The 22004-nt window shown below is 35.6% G+C and overlaps 1 protein-coding gene across 4 annotated transcripts in view; it reads left to right on the top strand.

Moving 5' to 3' along the window:
• The window catches only part of Fak (protein tyrosine kinase 2 Fak), a 768667-nt gene that overhangs the window by 329484 nt on the left and 417179 nt on the right, over nucleotides 1–22004 (top strand). The window contains exon 1 of one of the 4 annotated variants that reach the window (XM_069820034.1): nucleotides 7182–7535. The exons of the other annotated variants lie outside the window; for them this stretch is intronic. Within the exon in view, the coding sequence (XP_069676135.1) occupies nucleotides 7471–7535 (65 nt within the window). The 5' untranslated portion in view covers nucleotides 7182–7470. Of the gene's footprint in view, nucleotides 1–7181; nucleotides 7536–22004 lie in introns of those variants that run through there. 4 annotated transcript variants of the gene reach the window in all.

Raw genomic sequence — 22004 nt, 5'->3', positions numbered from 1 at the left:
TATTAATTCACCATTGGAAAGTGTAGTTTCTCTAGATGGACATAATGCTATAATGTTATCACAATAACTCCTGAGTGAATCGAGGACAGGTAAGATTAAAATAGATTCTTATGCACAGAAAACTTGATAGGCTATTCTGTATATTCGTTTCCTGTATTTCCTAAACTAATTTTTATGACCAAATGAGTGGTCTCTGGATCAAATTGATCGCATTTTAATTCTTTAATTAAATTTAAATTAGGTAACATAATAAACGATTTATCCTTCTATCAAACACGAATGTTCCATGGATCAAATGTCCTATTTTAATTATATAATTACTTTATATTTATTTCTAACGGGTGCAGCGGAGCACACGGGTACGGCTAGTAAATAATATATTTCTTTTAATTTTTTGTTTTGGAAGAAAATACTGATATTTGACCATTTTTTAAATTAATTTATTTTTTATCAGACAATCTATCAAAGGTAAAGAAGTGATCTTGCATCATATTGTAGATATGACATGCATAAATACACACAAAAAATGTCATCACAGAATGTTGGATAGTTTTTGAGTTATGTGGGAAACGGTTCATCACTGCACAGTGAACTAAATAAAAAAAAAAAGTAAATATTTTTTTAACCGTAAAAATATTTTTTTCTTATAGAAGAAGGACAGTGTTTTACACATACTAATTTTCATTGTTGTACTAGACAAGTAATGGAGGAAAAAAAGTGGAATATTTGCAAAATTTTACTTCCTGTAAACTGTACCTAACCCCTTAAGTAAACTGATCCGGACTATAACGGTGAAATATTCTAAGTATATATAACGTCTGGTTATTGCATTTATTTGACTAGCGTGGCTGTCAACTAAGATACTTTTTCAGTGGATAAAAACGGCCGGAAGTTAGTTCGGATCGCGCTGTGCATCTATACATTACATAGGCCTGTCTAGCTTATGTATATTCCTTGTTGTTAGAGGATTTTATTTCGTGTATTTTTCTTGCCAATTTTTTATTTATCGGAGCTTCCTCAAATTATAGGCTGCCATTAGACAAAGCATACAAAACAATACAAGAACAAATAGATGATGAGAGCTAAAAGAGTAAGAAAAAAGGCAAACAAATACACAAACAAACAATGGCAGTTTACAGAAGAAAAAAAATTTTCAAGTAAAGAATCAATGAAAGCTAAGAAGGAAAAAGAAAAATGATAATGGTGCGTCAATTTTTTCCATACATTGAATTAGAGTCCATATAGGTGGTTCCGTAAAAGTTTGACTGACTCTCTAATTATCTATTCAGAAAAGATTTGTGCAGTCGTAGGGTCTTACAGAATTTAGAAGAGAAGTTGGGTATCGTTCCTCTTGCTCCAAACATCAATCCCGTAACACTGATATCATGAAGTTGGGTATTTATCTTTATAATACGGGATGGTTGGAACGTAGATTGCTCGTTTCTCCTCATGTACGTCTTCGGGCTATCCTTTGTACTTTTCAAACCTGATGGTGGGGTCGATTATCATACCCTGAGACAGGGATTCGCTAATGGCGATTATGTCAATTCGTCTGTTACTGCCATTGCCCTTCATCGTTTCTTTTGTCTTGAGACAACGTCACATAATGAATTTCTTTTTATTTAACCGTCAAGATGTTGGCGATCACAAGACTCCAGGATCCAAATGCATACTGTGATCATTTCTAAAAGTAAAAACTCTCGGAATACAGTTCTAAATTACATTTCTTTGTAGTACCGATGCACCACCCCTCATCCCATATGCCCTAGCCTTTAATTAACCAACGAAACACTTACGAACAGTGTACAAATGGGGTCCATATTCCAACCCCACGTTACTTATCTCTCCGAATAAACGTCAAGTCGTATGTTTGCCTTCATCTTGACAGTGCAGTGCGTACGTCATTCCAACCCTTTTGCGTTAATGTTGTTTTTAATGGTGGCACTATATTTACAGCTTCAGGATGTTATCTGAATAAGCAGCGCGTTTTTTTGCTGCTCGCTGTTGGTGCCCCTGCCCCTCTCCACGCGCGGCCCGATAACTTATTTAGAATGGAGTTGTTAGTGACTATTTATGTGATCATTTGCAGTTACACCGTGATGTAAAAAGTTCTCCCTTGTGAGTGAGTTCTGCGCCGTGTAGAAGCTATCCTTAGAATGGTTTTAAAACGTTCTGTATCATGATTCTGCCCCTAAGCCACTTTTAGCGTTATTTTTTTTATAATATGTTCCTAGACCTACGCCATTTCTCACACGGCTCTGAATTGTCCCTTCTGATGCTCCTACATCTTCTCTAGCATCCATTCAAGATTCTACCCCTGAGATATTTTTGCACGGTTCTGAAATGTTTTTTACGAACTGAATTTTGACTAGGGACAGGGTTGGGAAAAACCAGTTTTATCTTTAAAAATATAAAAACATGTTTTCTTTGTTTTAAACTGTTTTTATACTGTTTTAAGGGGACACTCAACTTAAAAATTGGAGGAAAAGTGTCATAGAAATGAAAAATTAAATTTCTACACTAATTTACGTGACAGAACTAAATCAATACGCAGAATTCTTCCCCTATTCATTGAGAAGTTACAGTCAAATGCACAAAGCCAAAAAATAAAAAATAATAATTAAAATTGATATTTCAATTAATGATTGATTAAAAATTGAAATATTTTTTATTTTGAAAAGTGTTGGATCTAATGTTAGGTTTCGTAACAAGCTATTTTTTACGGCGATGGGTTGTTAGCCCTTCGACCAACCCCCAAGCTGGAGGACCACCCCTTATCGGCTGTCCACGACTGCTTATTCTATGTTCGCAGCTACCCTCCATATCTGGAGGCCGTCTCCTCTATCCGCAACCTGAGGACGCACCATGCCGTGGTGATAAAGACCTTTGGGAAGGCCGAGACGTAGATGGGAAGATAATATTAAAATGGATTTGAGGGAGGTAGGATATGATGGTAGAGATTGGATTAATCTTGCTCAGGATAGGGACCAATGGCGGGCTTATGTGAGGGCGGGAATGAACCTACTGGTTCCTTAAAAGCCAGTAAGTAAGTAAGTTGGATCTAATGAGCTGAGATTTTGCATGTTACTTTCCATGTGTATATTAAACTTTTTCTCCAAATTTGAAAAAGATTGGTCAAATAGGAAAAAAGTTCCAAAATATAGTTGAGTGTCCCTTAAGCAGTGCCATGAAATAGTGCATTTTAAAAAGTAGTATGTATCTAATGCCTACCCACTTCACTTGCGTTATTCGGGTTCCGCTTATTGCGAACAGATGGCAGGACTGCGACCCATTTTCAATTTATACACCACATCGGCGAGCCACGCTGTACATGATGTGTATCTGTGAATAGTTATTTATTTTTTTAAGTAGGTTATTTTACGACGCCTTATCAACTTCTTAGGTTATTTAGCGTCTGAATGAGATGGTGATAATGCCGGTGAAATGAGTCCGAGGTCCAACACCGAAAGTTACCCAGCAACTGATTTTTTTTTCTTTATCGAACTAAACTGCAACTGCGAAAGTACAGCGGTCGAAACGTGACTGGCCCCTATTGTAATGGAATTACCAGATTTTAGAAAGAGAAGAAGGTAATTTCTCTCACTTGCACAGAGTGTAGACATGGCTATTTTATAAGGGATGACGGGGACGAATCCCAGAAAAGTATGTAGGCTTATTTCATATGCTAGAAAGATGAGCTAACAACAAGGTGGAAGTTTTCTTGGAAAAACATAAAATTTAATAAGGGTTCCGCGTTGTGTTTCAACTTTCAATAGAGATAGACTAGGTCACTGTCCTCATATCTCCATCTCTTTCTGAAGTGTCTGTGCAAAGATTTTCCCTATGCTACCTGGTTTACAGTTAGAAAATAACAGTATCCCAGGTGGTGACAGGATTTTTTCTCGTTGCTAAACTTTCACAATGGCCCCGAGGTTCACTCAGCCTCCTATAAAATTGAGTATCGGGTCCTTCCCGGGGGTAAAAGGCGGCCAGAGCGTGGTGCCGACCACACCACCTCATTCTAGTGCCGAGGTCATGGAAAGCATGGGGCTCTACCTCCATGCCCCCCAAGTGCCTTCATGGCATGTTACGGGGATACCTTTACCTTTTACCTTTACTATTGTGCTTTTAAGTAAGCAATTTCCGATAGAGGAATATTGTCGAAATTTTTACTATGAGTTTGTATTAACAAAATAATGTTTAATATGAGCTACAATCGAGTAACTTTAATCGACTCGATTATTCGATTACATATTTTTCATCGATTAATCTTACAACAGAAATTGATCGATTACTGACTTATTTACTTACTTACAAATGGCTTTTAAGGAACCCGAAGGTTCATTGCCGCCCTCACATAAGCCCGCAATCAGTCCCTATCCTGTGCAAGATTAATCCAGTCTCTATCATCATTTTCCACCTCCCTCAAATCCATTTTAATATTATCTTCCCATCTACGTCTCGGCCTCCCCAAAGGTCTTTTTCCCTCCGGTCTCCCAACTAACACTATATGCATTTCTGGATTCGCCCATACGTGCTACATGCCCTGCCCATCTCAAACGTCTGGATTTAATGTTATTAATTATGTCAGGTGAAGAATACAATGTGTGCAGTTCTGCGTTGTGTAACTTTCTCCATTCTCCTGTAACTTCATCCCGCTTAGCCCCAAATATTTTCCTAAGAACCTTATTCTCAAACACCCTTAACCTATGTTCCTCTCTCAGAGTGAGAGTCAAAGTTTCACAACCATACAGAACAACCGGTAATATAAGTGTTTTATAAATTCTAACTTTCAGATTTTTTGACAGCAGACTAGATGATAAAAGTTTCTCAACCGTATAATAACACGCATTTCCCATATTTATTCTGCGTTTAATTTCCTCCCGAGTGTCATTTATATTTGTTACTGTTGCTCCAAGATATTTGAATTTTTCCACCCCTTCGAAGGATAAATCTCCAATTTTTATATTTCCATTTCGTACAATATTCTGGTCACGAGACATATACGGTACGTTGTCTTTTCGGGATTTACTTCCAAACCGATCGCTTTACTTGCTTCAAGTAAAATTTCCGTGTTTTCCCTAATCGTTTGTGGATTTTCTCCTAACATATTCACGTCGTCCGCATAGACAAGAAGCTGATGTAACCCGTTCAATTCCAAACCCTGCCTGTTATCCTGAACTTTCCTAATGGCATATTCTAGCGCGAAGTTAAAAAGTAAAGGTGATAGTGCATCTCCCTGCTTTAGCCCGCAGTGAATTGGAAAAGCATCAAATAGAAACTGACCTATACGGACTCTGCTGTATGTTTCACTGAGACACATTTTAATTAACCGAACTAGTTTCTTGGGAATACCAAATTTCAATAAGAATATCATATAATACTGCCCTCTTAACCGAGTCATATGCTTTTTTGAAATCTATGAATAACTGATGTACTGTACCCTTATACTCCCATTTTTTCTCCATTATCTGTCGAATACAAAAAATCTGATCAGTAGTCGATCTATTACGCCTATTACGAAATTGATCGATTAATCGATTAAATCCTACAACACTAATTTAAAGAGAGTAAATTTGAATGTAGCCATTTTTTTATTAGATGCATACCATTGTTTGCTTTCTGATAAGTTTCATTCCATGTTAAACCATTGAAAATAGCCACGGTATCATCTGCGTAAGAAAACATATCACCGTTATTAGTATTAGCTTAGCTGCATTATTTTAATAGAAGAATGTGATACAATGAATTCTATAGAAAAATGCACTAGAAGATAATAATAATAATAATAATAATAATAATAATAATAATAATAATAATTATTATTATTATTATTATTATTATTATTATTATTATTATTATTATTATTATTAATACTATACACTTGAGCTACATGAGGCATTGCAGCCCGAAAGAGCAGAAGCTCGTGCTCGGGCGCAGTTCAGATCAGTTATACAAAATATATCACAAAATTACGAGAGTTCATTGAGCACAATCACATTAATAAATGGTAAAATACATACAGCATGTAATAATAGGGTCTATATACAAATAGAAAATACAAAAGTACATGAATATTAGAGTATCAATTTTTAACTCAATTAGCTTAAACAATTAAATAATTAATCTGATTTGTTTCTTAAATCTATGTGTGTTAAGTGTACTTAGCTCAGGGTAAGCTCTAATTAAGGTATTATATATTTTGGGTCCAAAATTTCTGCTGTGTTTTAATCCAGCAGTTGTGTGGCATTTGGGAGTATTTAGAAAGAAACTGTAGTTTTGTCTCGTATGGTATTCATGAGGATCAAATTTAAATTTATTGTGTTTTTTATGGAAGTAAATCAGCAATTTTTGTTTATAAATTTGTTCTAGATTTGATACACCAAATTCCTGAAAAATTAATTTTGTTGGGTAATCAAAAGGTTTATATAGACAAATTTTGATAATTCTTTTTTGGAGCAGATTTAAAGGACGGAGAGTCGATTTTGCCATTCCTCCCCAACCTAAAATACCATACTGAATTATTGATTTAAACAGAGCTAAGTACACAGTACGCAGAACATAAACAGGTAAATAAGAGCGTAGAATGGAAAATTTGTAGATTGTTTTACGCAATCTGTTACACAGAAAGGAGATATGCTTGTCCCATTTTAAATGTTGGTCAATAATAATGCCCAAATATTTAACTTGTGAGGATATACTCAAAGCGTTACATGAGCAAGTAGGTAGGTTACAGTCATGTATAGTTATACTTCTATTATTATTTATTTCTAGTTGCTCAAGGCCATGTGATATTAATGAAAATGGTATTAATGTTGTAGAGTTCATGATACTTCTTAATCTTCCATTGTCAGCCGTGTGTCGTAGATTCAGCGACCTCATCAGCAGTTCTGGGTTCATTGCCCGCCGAACAAAATTGTTCGTGATCAATCGATCGCTCTGAAACGTATTAGTAGCTGAGCCTATCCCAATTATTTTATTAGAGGGAGCATCACCGTCTTGTGGATAACCTTGCTCTTATCTTATCAATAAATAAGGTCGATAGCTGCAGCGCTGCTCTTCACATCCTCCCCGCCTAATAGCCTTTGTTTTTAGACGCTCGTAGTTAATTGAGAAGACTCAGTGACCCTAAGACATGAGTGGTTCAAGACGTGCACCTGTGCCGCATCTCAGGTTGGTGCTTTGTTCACATTTAACGACAGCAGGATCCGTTATTACGACATAATATTTTTCCCAGCAGGTCGTAAACAGAGGCTATTCGTTACTAGGTCTTGAGATGTGAAGTGTGATATTTCTTAGTAGTCTGTGGGAAAATTCTTTCAAGACGTAGAGTTAGACCGCTCTCGCTCCTAATGGCCTTGCACGTCGTAATGAATGGCTGCCTGACCTGTAAAAGTATCCGACTTCGTCTCGTCTGAAATGTTGTACATGCGTGAAGTGTTGTGGTGTTCTTGAATTCCCTCGGATGTGATGCCAGGATTTTGGAAGCATGCTGCCAGGAATCTAGATTGTATTATCTGCTTGTTACCTAACAGGTAAGTCTAAAACTGTGGTTCTGCTATGGCGATCATAACTAGAGACCGGATTTTTATGTGATATCAGGGTGTGAAATATGCACATATTTATGTAAGAAAAATAAGCTGAATATGTACCAAAATATGTAAACTCATGAATATATTTAATATCAATATCTGGCAGGTATAGGATAGGTAAGACTCTCCAGTTGTGACTTCATGGAACACCCGACTTTTTTACCGCACAATTGACACATTACTATTTTTCCATCTGTAGTGAAAGCTTCGTCCATTGCAATCCACGATTTTATTTTTGTCATTAGGGTTGAAGATACAGGGGCCATTTTATTTAGTTAAAACAGTAGATAAACTCACACTTTATAGGTACTGTAAGTACTAAAACTAGAGAACTGAGTGAAATGAATGACACAACAGTACTGCAAGCACTGTTTCGCTTTACTGCATTAGGAGAAAATAAGAAGAGATATGGGATACATACATTTTAGCTGCACCCTGTAAGAAACAAAGTACCTATTAAAACCTCAAACTATAGGCATTTACAAACTGTTGTTTGAAAAGTGACATTCCTGTCTCATTCAGAAGGATAGGATTATTCCAGCCGAGAACCATACTTTCTAATTGCTCGGAACATCCCGTGTGCAGAACACGAGACAAATCATGTCGTCCTCGTCCCATCAACTGCATGAAGACAACGCTACTTTCTGAGTGATTTTTACAATACAAGATAGTTGTATGAGAAAGGTTGCCTTTTGTTCACTCATATTTACAGTGGGATGTATGGGGTGAGTGCCTCTATCACTTCCTGGAAGTAAGGACGTTATATTTCGTCCCGAAATATATCCTTTCTTGGGTAGGTAAAAAGGCTTTTTAAATCTGTGTATTTCAAATTGTAAACTTCCCCAGCAGAATTTTTTTTTCCTTCTACAGAAGTAAAAATGAATAAAACCCCTAAATATGTAGATTTATGTAATACCAAGCCATAATATGTAATGTGGGGTAAATATGTAAAAATATGTAGTATAAAATTTTAATATATTAATACTAATTACAAGACTCGCAAATATTTGTTATTTATATACGGTTAGGTGGAAAGGAATATAATACGTAATTACATAAAAATCCGGTCCCTAATGATAACCGAGCGTACAACGTTAGTGATCATCGCCGAAAGAACATCAGAAAAATTCTTATGTGTACAGATACTTTTTTTTTTTTTGCTTCCACCATGTTAATAATGTCAAAACAAGTTCTTATACAAATTTTGGCCACTCGCGCGCAATTACGAGGGCCCTGCAAAAAATAAGTTTTCCTGGGGCCGTGTACAGAAATAAAAGATTTATTGGAACAGATACAGCAGTATTGTTGAGCAATTTTTCTACATATTCCTCACCGGAACTGAGACATTTGTCGTACGTGGCGTGGGTTCAACAGAGAGGTGCAGACGGCTGTCACACACTGGTTCCGAACCCAGGCGACAGACTTCTACGACAGCCGTATTCATAGACTCTTTTAGCGCGGGTTTCCGGTGGATGATCAGCGTTTTTCGTATTCATAAACCAGTGTTAGCGATAGGATATGATTTGAATTCTGTACAAGTAACCAGTGGATAGCCGGGGCTAGCTTAGTACGCTCGTAGCGCGTGCTGCGAAATGTCTATGAATAGCACCCTAGGGTACAAAAGTTAATCCCATGGTATTCTAATAAAACTCAACATAGAAGGCAAGTCAAAATGATGGACCCGATTTTAGTATTTTATTGTGTAAAATCAAATGAACGTATTGTATTGTGACACGTGTGCTTCGGAAGATAAAATTTTAATAAATAATATAGTTTCAATACTTCCGTCTCTGACTTATTTAATCAATATTTGACAATATTTAGCGATTGTCCTCGGCAGCATAAGATTATTATACTACGCTCCATAATTTCGATGTCATCTTTGTAATGACATATTTATAATTCTTTGATGTTCATTCTTTTCACAGTAACATTAATATATCATAATAATATTGGACAATTTTTAACCATTATTTTATCAACAGTAATCTCACTAGAGGTTTTAATTTATCTAGAGAAAATCAAAACTCGAGTGGGATTTAATTGACTATTACACGATTAGAAGAAAGTATATAAAGATTAGAAGTAACAAAGTACTCCAATACAATAAAATATTAATTGGCTTATGAAAATACAACTGTCTTCAAATGTATCAACTATCGAACCTGACGATGTCATATCCAGGCCTTGTACACTGGTTTCTGACAAATAAGTATTATTATTATTATTATTATTATTATTATTATTATTATTATTATTATTATTGTACCATCTCAACATCACGCTAGATGGCAGTAGTGTTTTATGATTATGTTTTCTTGTTACCGGTATCAGTTGTGCCAACTATGGAATCATCATTGAACTCTGTGGACTGTTACTAGTCAAGAAGGCATTATTGATTCAGTTTCATTTTTATTAAAATGCAACATTCCACTTCAATTATCCGAATCCCAGTAATCAACGTCACTTGACAGATGATTTTTAATAAATCTTAATATTAAACAATCTCTGATACGTGACTATCCATAATATCATATAGCAGAAGCTATAACATAACCTAACTAATATACTGTACACAAGTGTTTGAAAAGTTTTAATTAACGACGATGACATAAAAAATAAACATGAATAATTTTAAAAGGAATAATTATTGAATGTACAATTTTCAAATTTGAATGTGGTTGGTGGTTCAATTGATGTTATATTGGACGTGTGCGTAATAGAAGTGAACTCGTTGATTTAGGCCTACATGGTGTATTCAACTTATTCAGAATTTCCGAATGAATAATTTTAAAAGGAATAATTATTGAATGTACAGTTTTCAAATTTGAATGTGGTTGGTGGTTCAATTGATGTTATATTGGACGTGTGCGTAATAGAAGTGGAACTCGTTGATTTAGGCCTACATGGTGTATTCAACTTATTCAGGATTTCCGAATGGTGCTCTTCATTTATTTGTAAATCGGATTTCAGAAGATGCATAGGTATGATCAGTGATTTTTATTAATTCTTGTTCTTGAATGCCAATGCGAGTCATATTTGAAACTGCTGTGCATCGACTGGAGTGATTTATAATTTTATATAAATTTTTTTTGACGTCCAGACCAGCGCAGTTTCAAATGTTGGCAAACAAAGAAACAAATGCTAGGGACGCGATAATATTAAACAAATGCTAGGGACGCGATAAAATTAAACAAATGCTAGGGACGCGATAATATTAAACAAATGCTAGGGACGCGATAAAATTAAACAAATGCTAGGGACGCGATAAAATTGTGCGATAAGCAGCCATGATTGGTTGAAATACGTCCTTTCGTACCGTTTTATTGGTCAAAAGTAGTATGACGTAGTAAGAGTGTAATAGTCTTTACAATATAATTGTTAACAGGCAATTTCACTTTTCTTTTCTTATATTTGTGTAATTTACACTTACCTTTTCCCCTTGCTTTTCCTTATTTTCCTTTTTCCTTGTTATTTCACAATGCATTTTACTCACGTTTATACACCAATCATAATATTCATCTCTGACCTCATAAACATCTATTTATTTTTTTGTAAATATTTCATGTGCAAATATGCATATTTAATCTGTGCTTCTCATTTTTAAATGCTCATTTACGAGTTTTTACACATTCATCATTGCAGTATAGTTCAACGACTCCACATAATAACAACCTGCTATGACAATTACAATATGCTATTAAATATGCATATTTCTTATAAAATGTAATTGGTTTATTCAATCATGTTCTTTCCTTAGTTAGATTGTTTTTTAAAAGTGTTTTAATAGATTTTAAAATTTTTAAAGTTTGTATAATTGGTCACATTTCCGTATTATGTAATATTGATTTTTATACACTAAGTACTGATATCTATACAATTGTCTTAAGATGCCCGCACAGAGCGAAATCGTTTATAATATAATTGAAATGTGTTAACAAAAATAATTTTGGTTGACATTGCAATAAATAAGTCAGAGACTGAAGTATTGAAACTATATTATTTGATTTATTGGAAAACCCACAAAAAATGAATTAAAATTTCAAATTTATAAATTTTTAAAGTTTAGTTTCCCCACATTGTTTTCACTTTCGCCCGCAAGGAGTCAGTAGCAGAACAGTGAAGGAAAATAGCAATGACTGGAGAACATAAATACTTCTGCGTGCTTGATTATCACGTAAACAACTCTATGATTAGTAATATAAAATAATTGATAAAACAAACACTGTAATTTCTTTGAAGACTTCTATTTTAATGTATGCTACCTGGCAATTTTAATACATTGACTTTGTAAGAATATTCATTACTTACATTCAAAATATTGAAACCTACTTTTGTAAATAATTGAACATCCAAATAATTGGTTTCGCTCGCAATTCTGTGCCTGTGAATTCAGCCATATGGTATTGTTTGTAATCAATGATTTTATATTCTTCGTTATGTATTTTACAAGGTCATATTATATTTGCACACTCTTCATGTTTTTATGTTCATAATATTGATAGCCTATATGTATGTATGTATTTATTTACACTGCAAGTGGGCAAGCACCCGGTGGCAGTGGTATATACAATATTATCAATACACAATAAAATGATAATCAATACACAATAAAATTTACAATACACAATACAGTTTTACAACACATATACAATTTTACACACAATACAATAATAATACACAATACAATTTAACACAATAATAATAAAACATAAAATAAAATACCTAATTTTACAATACAACCTACATAATTATCTATAGGTCCTACATAAGTTTCAATAGTCTTTCACTTTACTCTCATATCATTCCCTGTAGTGGCACTATGACGCATTTCACTGACACTTTAGCACACATTTCACTGACACTCTGTAACTCATTTCACTGACACTATAGAACACATTTCATTGACGCTATAAATTATCACTGATCGGAACTGTTCACTGCACTGTAAAACCATAACTTCACTGACTCACCTCGCTTCACTGATACAACAGTTCAAATAAGTCAAATAATTACATCCTTATGCATACTTATAAACAGAACTACATTTAAACTAAACATTTCTAGTCTAAGGCCCTCTTACACGCTAGTTTTAAATAATTTACAATTCAAACCAAGGAAGTAAACTCGTCAGCCTAGATAAATACATGTCACCTTAAAAAAATTAAATGTTGAATGTCACCTTAATTTTAATTTTCACTTTATATACAACTTTTTAAATTATTCTTGAATCTCCTTAAGGAAGGACAGCCCTCAAAGACCGCTGCAGGTAGGTCATTCCAATCATTTATAGTTCTATTTAAAAATGAGAATTTACCTGCATCCGTTTTCTGTTTCCTACATTTGATTTTAAAATCATGATCGTTCCTACCATAGTACGTTGGCTTTTCTAACCGAGCCGTTATGTCTACCCATGCTTTCTGACCTAGATGTGCTCTATACAATGATGTTATTCTAGTTTTCCTACGTCTGTTTTCCAAAGTTTCCCATTTAAGTTCTTTTATCGTATCGTTTCCATCTTCTCTTTTACCTTTAACAACTGTTTTTATTTTATGTTTTATTATTATTGTGTTAAATTGTATTGTGTATTATTATTGTATTGTGTGTAAAATTGTATATGTGTTGTAAAACTGTATGTTACTCTTTTAGACCTGATGATGCCACACAATGCGAAAACGCTAGTCACATTATAATTGTAACTATGACCTGCTTTTTATTTGTATAATTTATTAGGCAAATAAACTAAGACAGTCATTGAAGGATTTTATCAATTATTTTATATTATATAGCCTATTTAACTTGTCGGACCAATAATAATGTCTCTTAAATTCTGTGATTAGTGTTCAGCGGCATTTCCGAACCAAGTATCGTATAAACCCACGTACTGGGAAGGCCATTCGTAAGTGATATTATGTGCAATTGCAACTGGTTCAATCCTTAAAAGATACAGACTATGCTTCATTTTTCAACTGGATGGCGCATTACCATGGCAGTGTTCGGGACCACCTCAATGGGGCATTGAAACAACGATGGATCGCACATTTGCTTCGTTGGTCACCTCGTTCTCCGATTTGAACCCATGTGATTTCTTCATGTGGGGTTTTGTAAAGGATCATGTTTACGTACCACCACTTCCAACGACACTGGACGACCCGCATCACAGCAGCCATTGCTGAGATTTACCGTGACCTTCAACAGAGGAAATTCTCTTCAAAATATATGACTGGTTCCCAGTCAATAAATTGATATTAAATTGTAACAAAACTAACATAATTCAATTTAAATCCTGTCCAAATTCAACGTCGCAAATTTCTAGCGCAATAATTAACAATAGATCCCTATTAGAAACAACAACTAAATTTATTGGCTTAAAAATCGATAATGTGTTAAATTGGAAAAATCATATTAAAGAAATTACCCCCAAATTAAATTCAGCTTGTTTTGCTATTAGATCTATGCAAAAGCTAGTAAATATCAATATCTTAAAAACAACATATTTTGCATACTTCCACTCGGTAATGAGTTTTGGAATATTATTCTGGGGAAATTCCACAGATAGTAGCAGTATATTTCTATTACAAAAAAGAGTAATTAGAATAATAGTAGGTGCCAAATCTAGGGAATCGATTTAAAAAAAACTACAAATAATGCCCATGGCTTGCCAGTATATCTTTTCATTAATAATCTTCCTCGTATGTAATCTTGAAAACTTTGTAACTAATTCAACATTTCATAGCATAAATACACGTCAAAAATGACTTTCATACTCCATCGGCAAGTCTATCGTGCTATCAAAAAGGAGTGCGTTATATGGCAGTAAAAATTTTTAATAGCCTCCCAATCGATATAAAAAATGACCTCAAAACATAAAATTATTTAGGGCCAAATTAAAGAAGTACCTAATTTCTCACGCCTTCTACTCTGTAGGTGAATTCATGACATTCAATAACACTTCATGAAATTGATACTAAAACTTTGTGTTGTACTAGTAGACTATATTGTAAATCTCGTCTGTATATATTTCATCTAGACTGTGACTATAAATTAAGATTTTATAATAGTATTAAGTTTTTGACTTGTTCCATATTCAAGCTGTAAGCAATGTATGAATACCATGGAATGTTAATAAATACAATACAATACAAAGGGTTTGGCAGGAGATTGACTATCGGCTTGATGTTTGTCATGTTACGCAGGGTGCTCGCATAGAACACTGATGATGTGTCTGAAGAAAACTTTGAAATTTTACCTTTCGAAGCACATGTCTCACAATACGATATGTTTATTAGATTTCACACAAGATGTTACTGAAATCAGGCCCATCATTTTGAGTTGCTCTGTATATTTCTAAACCAAAAATGTATTTTTTTTTTCATGTTAGCCTTACCTGGTTACCATTACATTTTTTTTTTTTTTGTAAATTTGCTGACCAAAATAGACGAAACATGTAATGGGTTGAGGATGTTATAATCGTCTTACTTATACAGCAATCAATATGAGAGTGTTTCCATCGAGTTGCCTCCCAGACGGCTGGCAATTTCGGCAGTCTTGAGCATTGTGTGTGTTCCCTTGGTTACCGTTGTGTGTAATTGCGAAACTGCCGCCGCTGAAGGATGTAATCTGCTGTAATGGGAAATGTTCAATTATACACAACCCAGGCGGTGATGAATAAGATAACAAACAATTCGTTTCTTGCTCTCAGAATCCTTTGTTCTTCATTTCAGACGAGGGAATGTGTAATTGCGTTTTGATTGGGTAAGCACAGGGCTCTCGCTGTTGGAAGGGAAACGGAAGGTGCCAATTTAAAATATGAATCCTTGTTGGTGCTTCACTGAACTCGAGTAGATGTGATTTCTCTCGAATTAATTTAATCACTGATTTCTACCTCCATTGATTGTAATATGTTAAGGCCCATTCACAATGAAAATTAAACATAACGTAAACATTAACATAAGCACATAAACATATGCCACAAACTTAAGTAGCCAAGGCCCATTCACAATGAAAATGAAACATAACGTAAACATTAACATAAGCACATAAACATATGCCACAAACTTAAGTAGCCAAGGCCCATTCACAATGAAAATTAAACATAACGTAAACATAACACGTGTGTGGAAACAAACATACCGAATCAACAAAACTACAGAATCTATTACATAAAAATGGAGAATTGCACAATGACTGACGATGTAGCTATTCAATTTATGTTTCTAATAACTACTATGGCATTAGTATATGGCTTTCAATACTTGAAATCAAAGAAACGGAGATGTAAAATAATCAACTTTTCGTCATATGATTCCATGTTGCGCGCCTAGCTATCATCACGGCCAATAGATCAAAATATTGCCTGTAGGCAAAGCCCATGAGATGTTAAACAAAAAGTGAAAACACGCTTTCCGCTTGTGTACTGTTTCCAAATCGCATAAACATAAGCATGAAAGTTTGAAGTTTGCAAACTCTCATGTTAACGTTTTATGATTAAGATTAAGTTTATGCTTATGTAATTCATTGTGAATGCTTTCATTAAATAACATGGACACAAGGTTTTATGCTTACGTTATGTTTATGTTTAATTTTCATTGTGAATGGGTCTTTAGACACTTAACGTACAGTGGCGTTCAAAACGAGGACACCGGACACAAGATCCATAGAAGTGAAAGGAAAATAATTTATAACACCAACATTAAAATAATTGTTAATATCGTAGAACAAGTGCAGATACATATTTCGGGAATATAATAGGGTTGTTTCAGCAAGCAATTCAGAACGCGTTCCCAACTATAGTCGCGACGCTGTTATTCCCGGCGTGACTCCTCCTCTTTGCTTACGTCTTAGGAAGTCAAGGCTCTATAAAGTCTAGGTAGGCAGTATCGTCGCCATTTTTGTTCTTTCGTTGCTGAGCTACCAGACGAGGGATCTATTAGCCACACCGTTAAACATTATCATGTTGTAGCTCCTATGATAATAAATCAAACGCACTGTAATTCAGCAAATAACTGAGCGGCAAATAACGTCTTCGTGTGCTTTCTGCGAACGCCAACGAAAGAGCCAAAATGGCGGGCGATTATATTAAGTATTTATCGAGCCTTAAGAAATGAATAACGTCTTCATTAGCGAATCACAAGACGCACACGTTTAAATGTAGCCGACCTGCAACGCGATTGCCTGCCGGAAATTAGAGCGACGAGTCTATAATACCGAACTTCTTTCGACGTATGCGCTAGTTGTGTTCGGGATTTTACGTTGTTGGAACGTTTCTTGAACTCTTCTTTCATGCCCTTCCGACTTTCTTCTTATATTAAAATTATATTCATCTTCCAGGCTTAATTCTTCGTAAAATATATCGCTAACACCTTTCAAATCACTCATTAAGTGCTATTATTTTTATGTTAACCTGCCTAGTCTCGAAGCATTTTACGAACCATAATTTCAGATTAAACAATGTGCGCATGCGCCAGCAGTTCAGAATTCTCAGTTGCTGCTCAAAATCGAGAACCAATTTCGCTCGTTCCGAACGAGTTCTAAAGCACGTTGTAGAAAAGGGAACTGGGAGTTCAATATCGATTCGGAATCAGTTCTAGTCTTGTTTAAACGCATATTGGGCTACTGTTCGTAAGCAAGCAATTCGTCCACAACTGTGGAGTAACGGTTAGCGCGTCTGGCCGCGAAACCAGTGGCCCGTGTTTGATTCCCAGTCGGGGCAAGTTACCTGGTTGAGGTTTTTTCTGGGTTTTTCCTCAACCCAATATGAGGAAACTGGGTAACCATCGGTGCTGGACCCCGGACTCATTTTTTTTAGTAGGTTATTTTACGACGCTTTATCAACAGCTTAGGTTATTTAGCGTCTGAATGAGATGAAGGTGATAATGCCGGTGAAATGAGTCCGGGGTCCAGCACCGAAAGTTACCCAGCATTTGCTCATCTTGGGTTGAGGGAAAACCCCGGAAAAAAACCTCAACCAGGAAACTTGCTTCGACCGGGAATCGAACCCGGGCCACCTGGTTTCGCGGCCAGATGCGCTGACCGTTACTCCACAGGTGTGGACCCGGACTCATTTCACTGGCATTATCACCTTCATCTCATTCAGACGCTAAATAACCTAAGATGTTGATAAAGCATCGTAAAATAACCTATTTAAAAAGAAGCAAGCAATTCAGAATCGATTCTTAAAAGTGCTGGAACAAACCTAATAGATAATTTTCGTAATACAGATATTTATTTATTTTCTTATTTAATTAATAAGCAATGTGAGTACAATTCAAAAGTATATAACGTAAAAGCCAGGCTCGTGTACGGTCTGGTCTTAGCCAATAACATAACATAAAATATACCAAGGCAGTTTACTAAATAAACTAATTAACTTAATTCAGACCGACAATTGGCACATAAGAAAAAAAAAGATAAAATACACATTTAATATAAAGTACAATCAGACAGAAACCACTGCCAATCAATAAAAACATGAATATAGTCGACAGAAATAAAAGGTAAAAAGTACACACAATTTTATAAATTTCTTTTTTAAAAGGTTCAATTTTAAAATATTTCAAATTTGAAAGATGATTTGTAATTTTATTATAAAGTCTTGGGCCGAAACTAGCACCATGTTTAAGTACTGCACTTGTATGACTTTTAGGCTCAATCAATGGGAAAGTAGACTTTTATCTTCGAGTATGATATTCATGTCGATTAGATTTAGATATGGAAAAGAAGATAAGTAGTTGTAACAAAATTGATGGAATTAAGAAAAAAGAAAGCTTGAGCAAAAGCATAAAACGAATAAAGAAAGGAAAAGAAAAGAAAGAAGCCTGTGAGACCAGTGTTCAGTTTGTGGACAAGTTACGGTATTGCCATGTTAGAAAATTCCATTTATGGCGCCATTATAAAACATATTACATTCGTCACCATGGAGATGGAGTAGATCTTGAATCCCTTCTGAATGACTTCGTAATGATAAACTTGGACTATAAGTAAGCTCATTCAATCGTAGTGTACACCCTGAATGTTATGCATTATTAAAGACCTTTCTTCAAGAAGCTTAAAATTGAAATTTATTCAACATTTTCGTTAAAATAGTGTAATGCAGATTAAAGTTATCCGAAATAAGCATGAGCTCGTACAGTTCATTATAGCAAAGGTTAGGATTTGGTCTACATAAATTTTACAGACATCAGTAAATAAATCGGATAATAACAATATTAGAAGAATAAGGAATATGTTTTTGTTTTAATATACATTTTAGTTCGAGTTGATTTATTTAGAATTTAAGAAATGCCCACAGTGTAAACAATTTAAGCTAATTATTTTTATGCAACTCTGGCTTTCAGGTATAACTCCCTGTGAACCTGATTTGAATAATTTCAAGGGAAAATTTTTCCGGGGCCGGGTATCTAACCCGGAACCTTTGGTTGAACGCGCCAACGCTCTACCGACTGAGCTAACCAAGAACTGTACGAGACACCGGCTCAATTTTTCCTTTTAAACTCTGCGTGACTTGAATTGTGGTTTTCTGTTAACGAACAGTGACGTATTTACAATTAATTGTTTAAACAATTTAAGCTAATTATTTTTATGTAAATCTGGCTTTCAGGTATAGCTCCCTATGAACCTGATTTGAATAATTTCAAGGGAAAATTTTTCCGGGGCCGGGTATCTAACCCGGAACCTTTGGTTGAACGCGCCAACGCTCTACCGACTGAGCTAACCAAGAACTGTACGAGACACCGGCTCAATTTTTCCTTTTAAACTCTGTGTGACTTGAATTGTGGTTTTCTGTTAACGAACAGTGACGTATTTACAATTAATTGTTTAAACAATTTAAGCTAATTATTTTTATGCAAATCTGGCTTTCAGGTATAGCTCCCTATGAACCTGATTTGAATAATTTCAAGGGAAAATTTTTCCGGGGCCGGGTATCTAACCCGGGACCTTTGGTTGAACGCGCCAACGCTCTACCGACTGAGCTAACCAAGAACTGTACGAGACACCGGCTCAATTTTTCCTTTTAAACTCTGTGTGACTTGAATTGTGGTTTTCTGTTAACGAACAGTGACGTATTTAGAATTAATTATTTAAACAATTTAAGCTAATTATTTTTATGCAAATCTGGCTTTCAGGTATAGCTCCCTATGAACCTGATTTGAATAATTTCAAGGGATAATTTTTCCGGGGCCGGGTATCTAACCCGGGACCTTTGGTTGAACGCGCCAACGCTCTACCGACTGAGCTAACCAAGAACTGTACGAGACACCGGCTCAATTTTTCCTTTTAAACTCTGTGTGACTTGAATTGTGGTTTTCTGTTAACGAACAGTGACGTGTATTATGCAAATCTGGCTTTCAGGTATTGCTCCCCGTGAAGTTGATTGAATAATTTCAATTATTTATACGTGACTTATTTTATTTCATTTCATTTTGTTGCACTATCGAAACAACTCGTTAATACTTAACCCATCCTCACCGTTTCGGATAAGAACCTGTTCCTCATGAATCAAAAATGCGCGCCGTGTCAGTCTTGCATAGTACATGCACGCAGTACAGGACTCTTTTCATCACTGAATTAGAGGGATGAAATTCACCATATTGCGAGCTGACTGTCGTATGCCGATAGTTCACTCTTGCATTCACGTTTACAGAACCCAACGTCCGACAGAAGTGAGACTCGTGAAGAAGTTATATTATCAGAAACTCGGTGAAATTCGCTGTGACAGTTTCCTTACCAGTCCTTCAGTTCTAGAAGCAAACTCCGCCTGAATGTCACTCTCCGCCTCCATTAGCTGGTAAAAACAGTTGAAAGATGAAAAAAGTGGTCACCGCCTACTGTTCTTAGCGTTTCCCAAAATCCTCAAATCTAATTTATGCATCAACGTCTCGTGTTGTTTGTCTGAGAAGAATTTGACAGGACGTGGGCCATGACGTTTATAAAACTGTTTTGTTTTTTGCGGACCAGTTACATTGATTTCTCTTCTGAAGTGTTTGGAGGTGAACGTAATATGTCCACTTCCTAACTTACATAAACAAGCTTTTTATTTACATACATATTCTACAGGGTGATTCATGGCCTTTGCGACAAACTCTGGGGATCGATATATCTCGCAATGAGGATCATTTCATTTTCCCCGATGCCTCGTTTAGGAACTACTTGACATCGAAAAAAAGACAAGTTTTAGTGACATTAACATTTATGAAATGAATTATTTTTAAAGTATGTTTGCTAACAAGTTACAGATGTTCAAAGTGCCTACCCTGAAGCTGATTACATTCATTACACTGTAGCAGCAGTGATTATGGGACTCTGTCAAACATTACTGGTCTGTGTCGAATTTCATCAAAAGCAGCGAATATTCGCACAGTCAGTTCCTCTCTGGTGTCAATTCGAGTGGTGTACACTTCACATGTCCCCAAAGAAAGAAAAAAAAATTTAGGGGAGTGAAGTCGGGTGACCACGCTGGCCACGCAACAGGCCCCGCTCTCCCTATCCAATGATCCCCGTAGACGTAGATGTTCTGATATTGTCGTACAACCAGGCTGAAGTACGTTGGGACATGTTGGAATCACATGTTCCCGCACATCGTAATGGTACATCCTCCGTCAGCAACGGAAGCGTGTTCTGAAGGACGCTTCATTTAAACGGGGCAGCAAAATGATACGACATTAGTAACCTGTCCGCAAGAGTACGTGAAATAAATTAATAATTCACTTCATAATTATTAATTGTGAATATCACTAAAACCTGTCTCTCTTTTTCTACTATGTCGCGTAGCTCCTAAACGAGGCATCGGAGAAATGGGTTTTTTCACGAAGAATTATCCTCATTGCGAGATTTATCGATCTGACGTCTGATCGTGAAACTAGCGGGTCCGGGTTTAAATCCTGGTTGGGACAAGTTATTTGGTTGAACTTTTTTTTTTTTTTTCGTGATTTGCCTTTAACCCATTAAGAACAAATGCTGGGTAAAGGCTGGCTCACAATAAACCGGGAACGGAAACGACAACGAGAACGAGAATGGAAATAATGTTAAAATAAATGTATTTAAATGTGAACATTCACAATAATTGATTATGAATGCTCACATTTAAATACATTTATTTTAACATTATTTCCGTTCTCGTTCTCGTTGTAGTTTCCGTTCCCGGTTTATTGTGAACCAGCCTTAACTTTCGGCGCTGGACCCTGACTCATTTCGCTGGTACTATCACCTCCATCTCACTCAGAAGCTAAATAACCATAGCGTCCTAAGATAATCAACTAAAAAACGTTGTCCCCGAACTCTCAAATCCGAAGTCATTGTAATGGAAGTTTGAGAAAGCCGATGAATCGTTCCTTGTAGAGGAACGACGAAGAATGAAAAAAATAAGACGAGGAGAGGATGAAAGAGGAAAACTGAGAATTAAAAGAAAAAGAA

The sequence above is a fragment of the Periplaneta americana genome, chromosome 3 (genome assembly GCF_040183065.1).
Source record: "Periplaneta americana isolate PAMFEO1 chromosome 3, P.americana_PAMFEO1_priV1, whole genome shotgun sequence".
Classification (NCBI taxonomy): Eukaryota; Metazoa; Arthropoda; class Insecta; order Blattodea; family Blattidae; genus Periplaneta; species Periplaneta americana.
The sequence above is the reverse complement of the archived record's forward strand: the minus strand, read 5'-3'. Positions and strand labels throughout refer to the sequence as shown.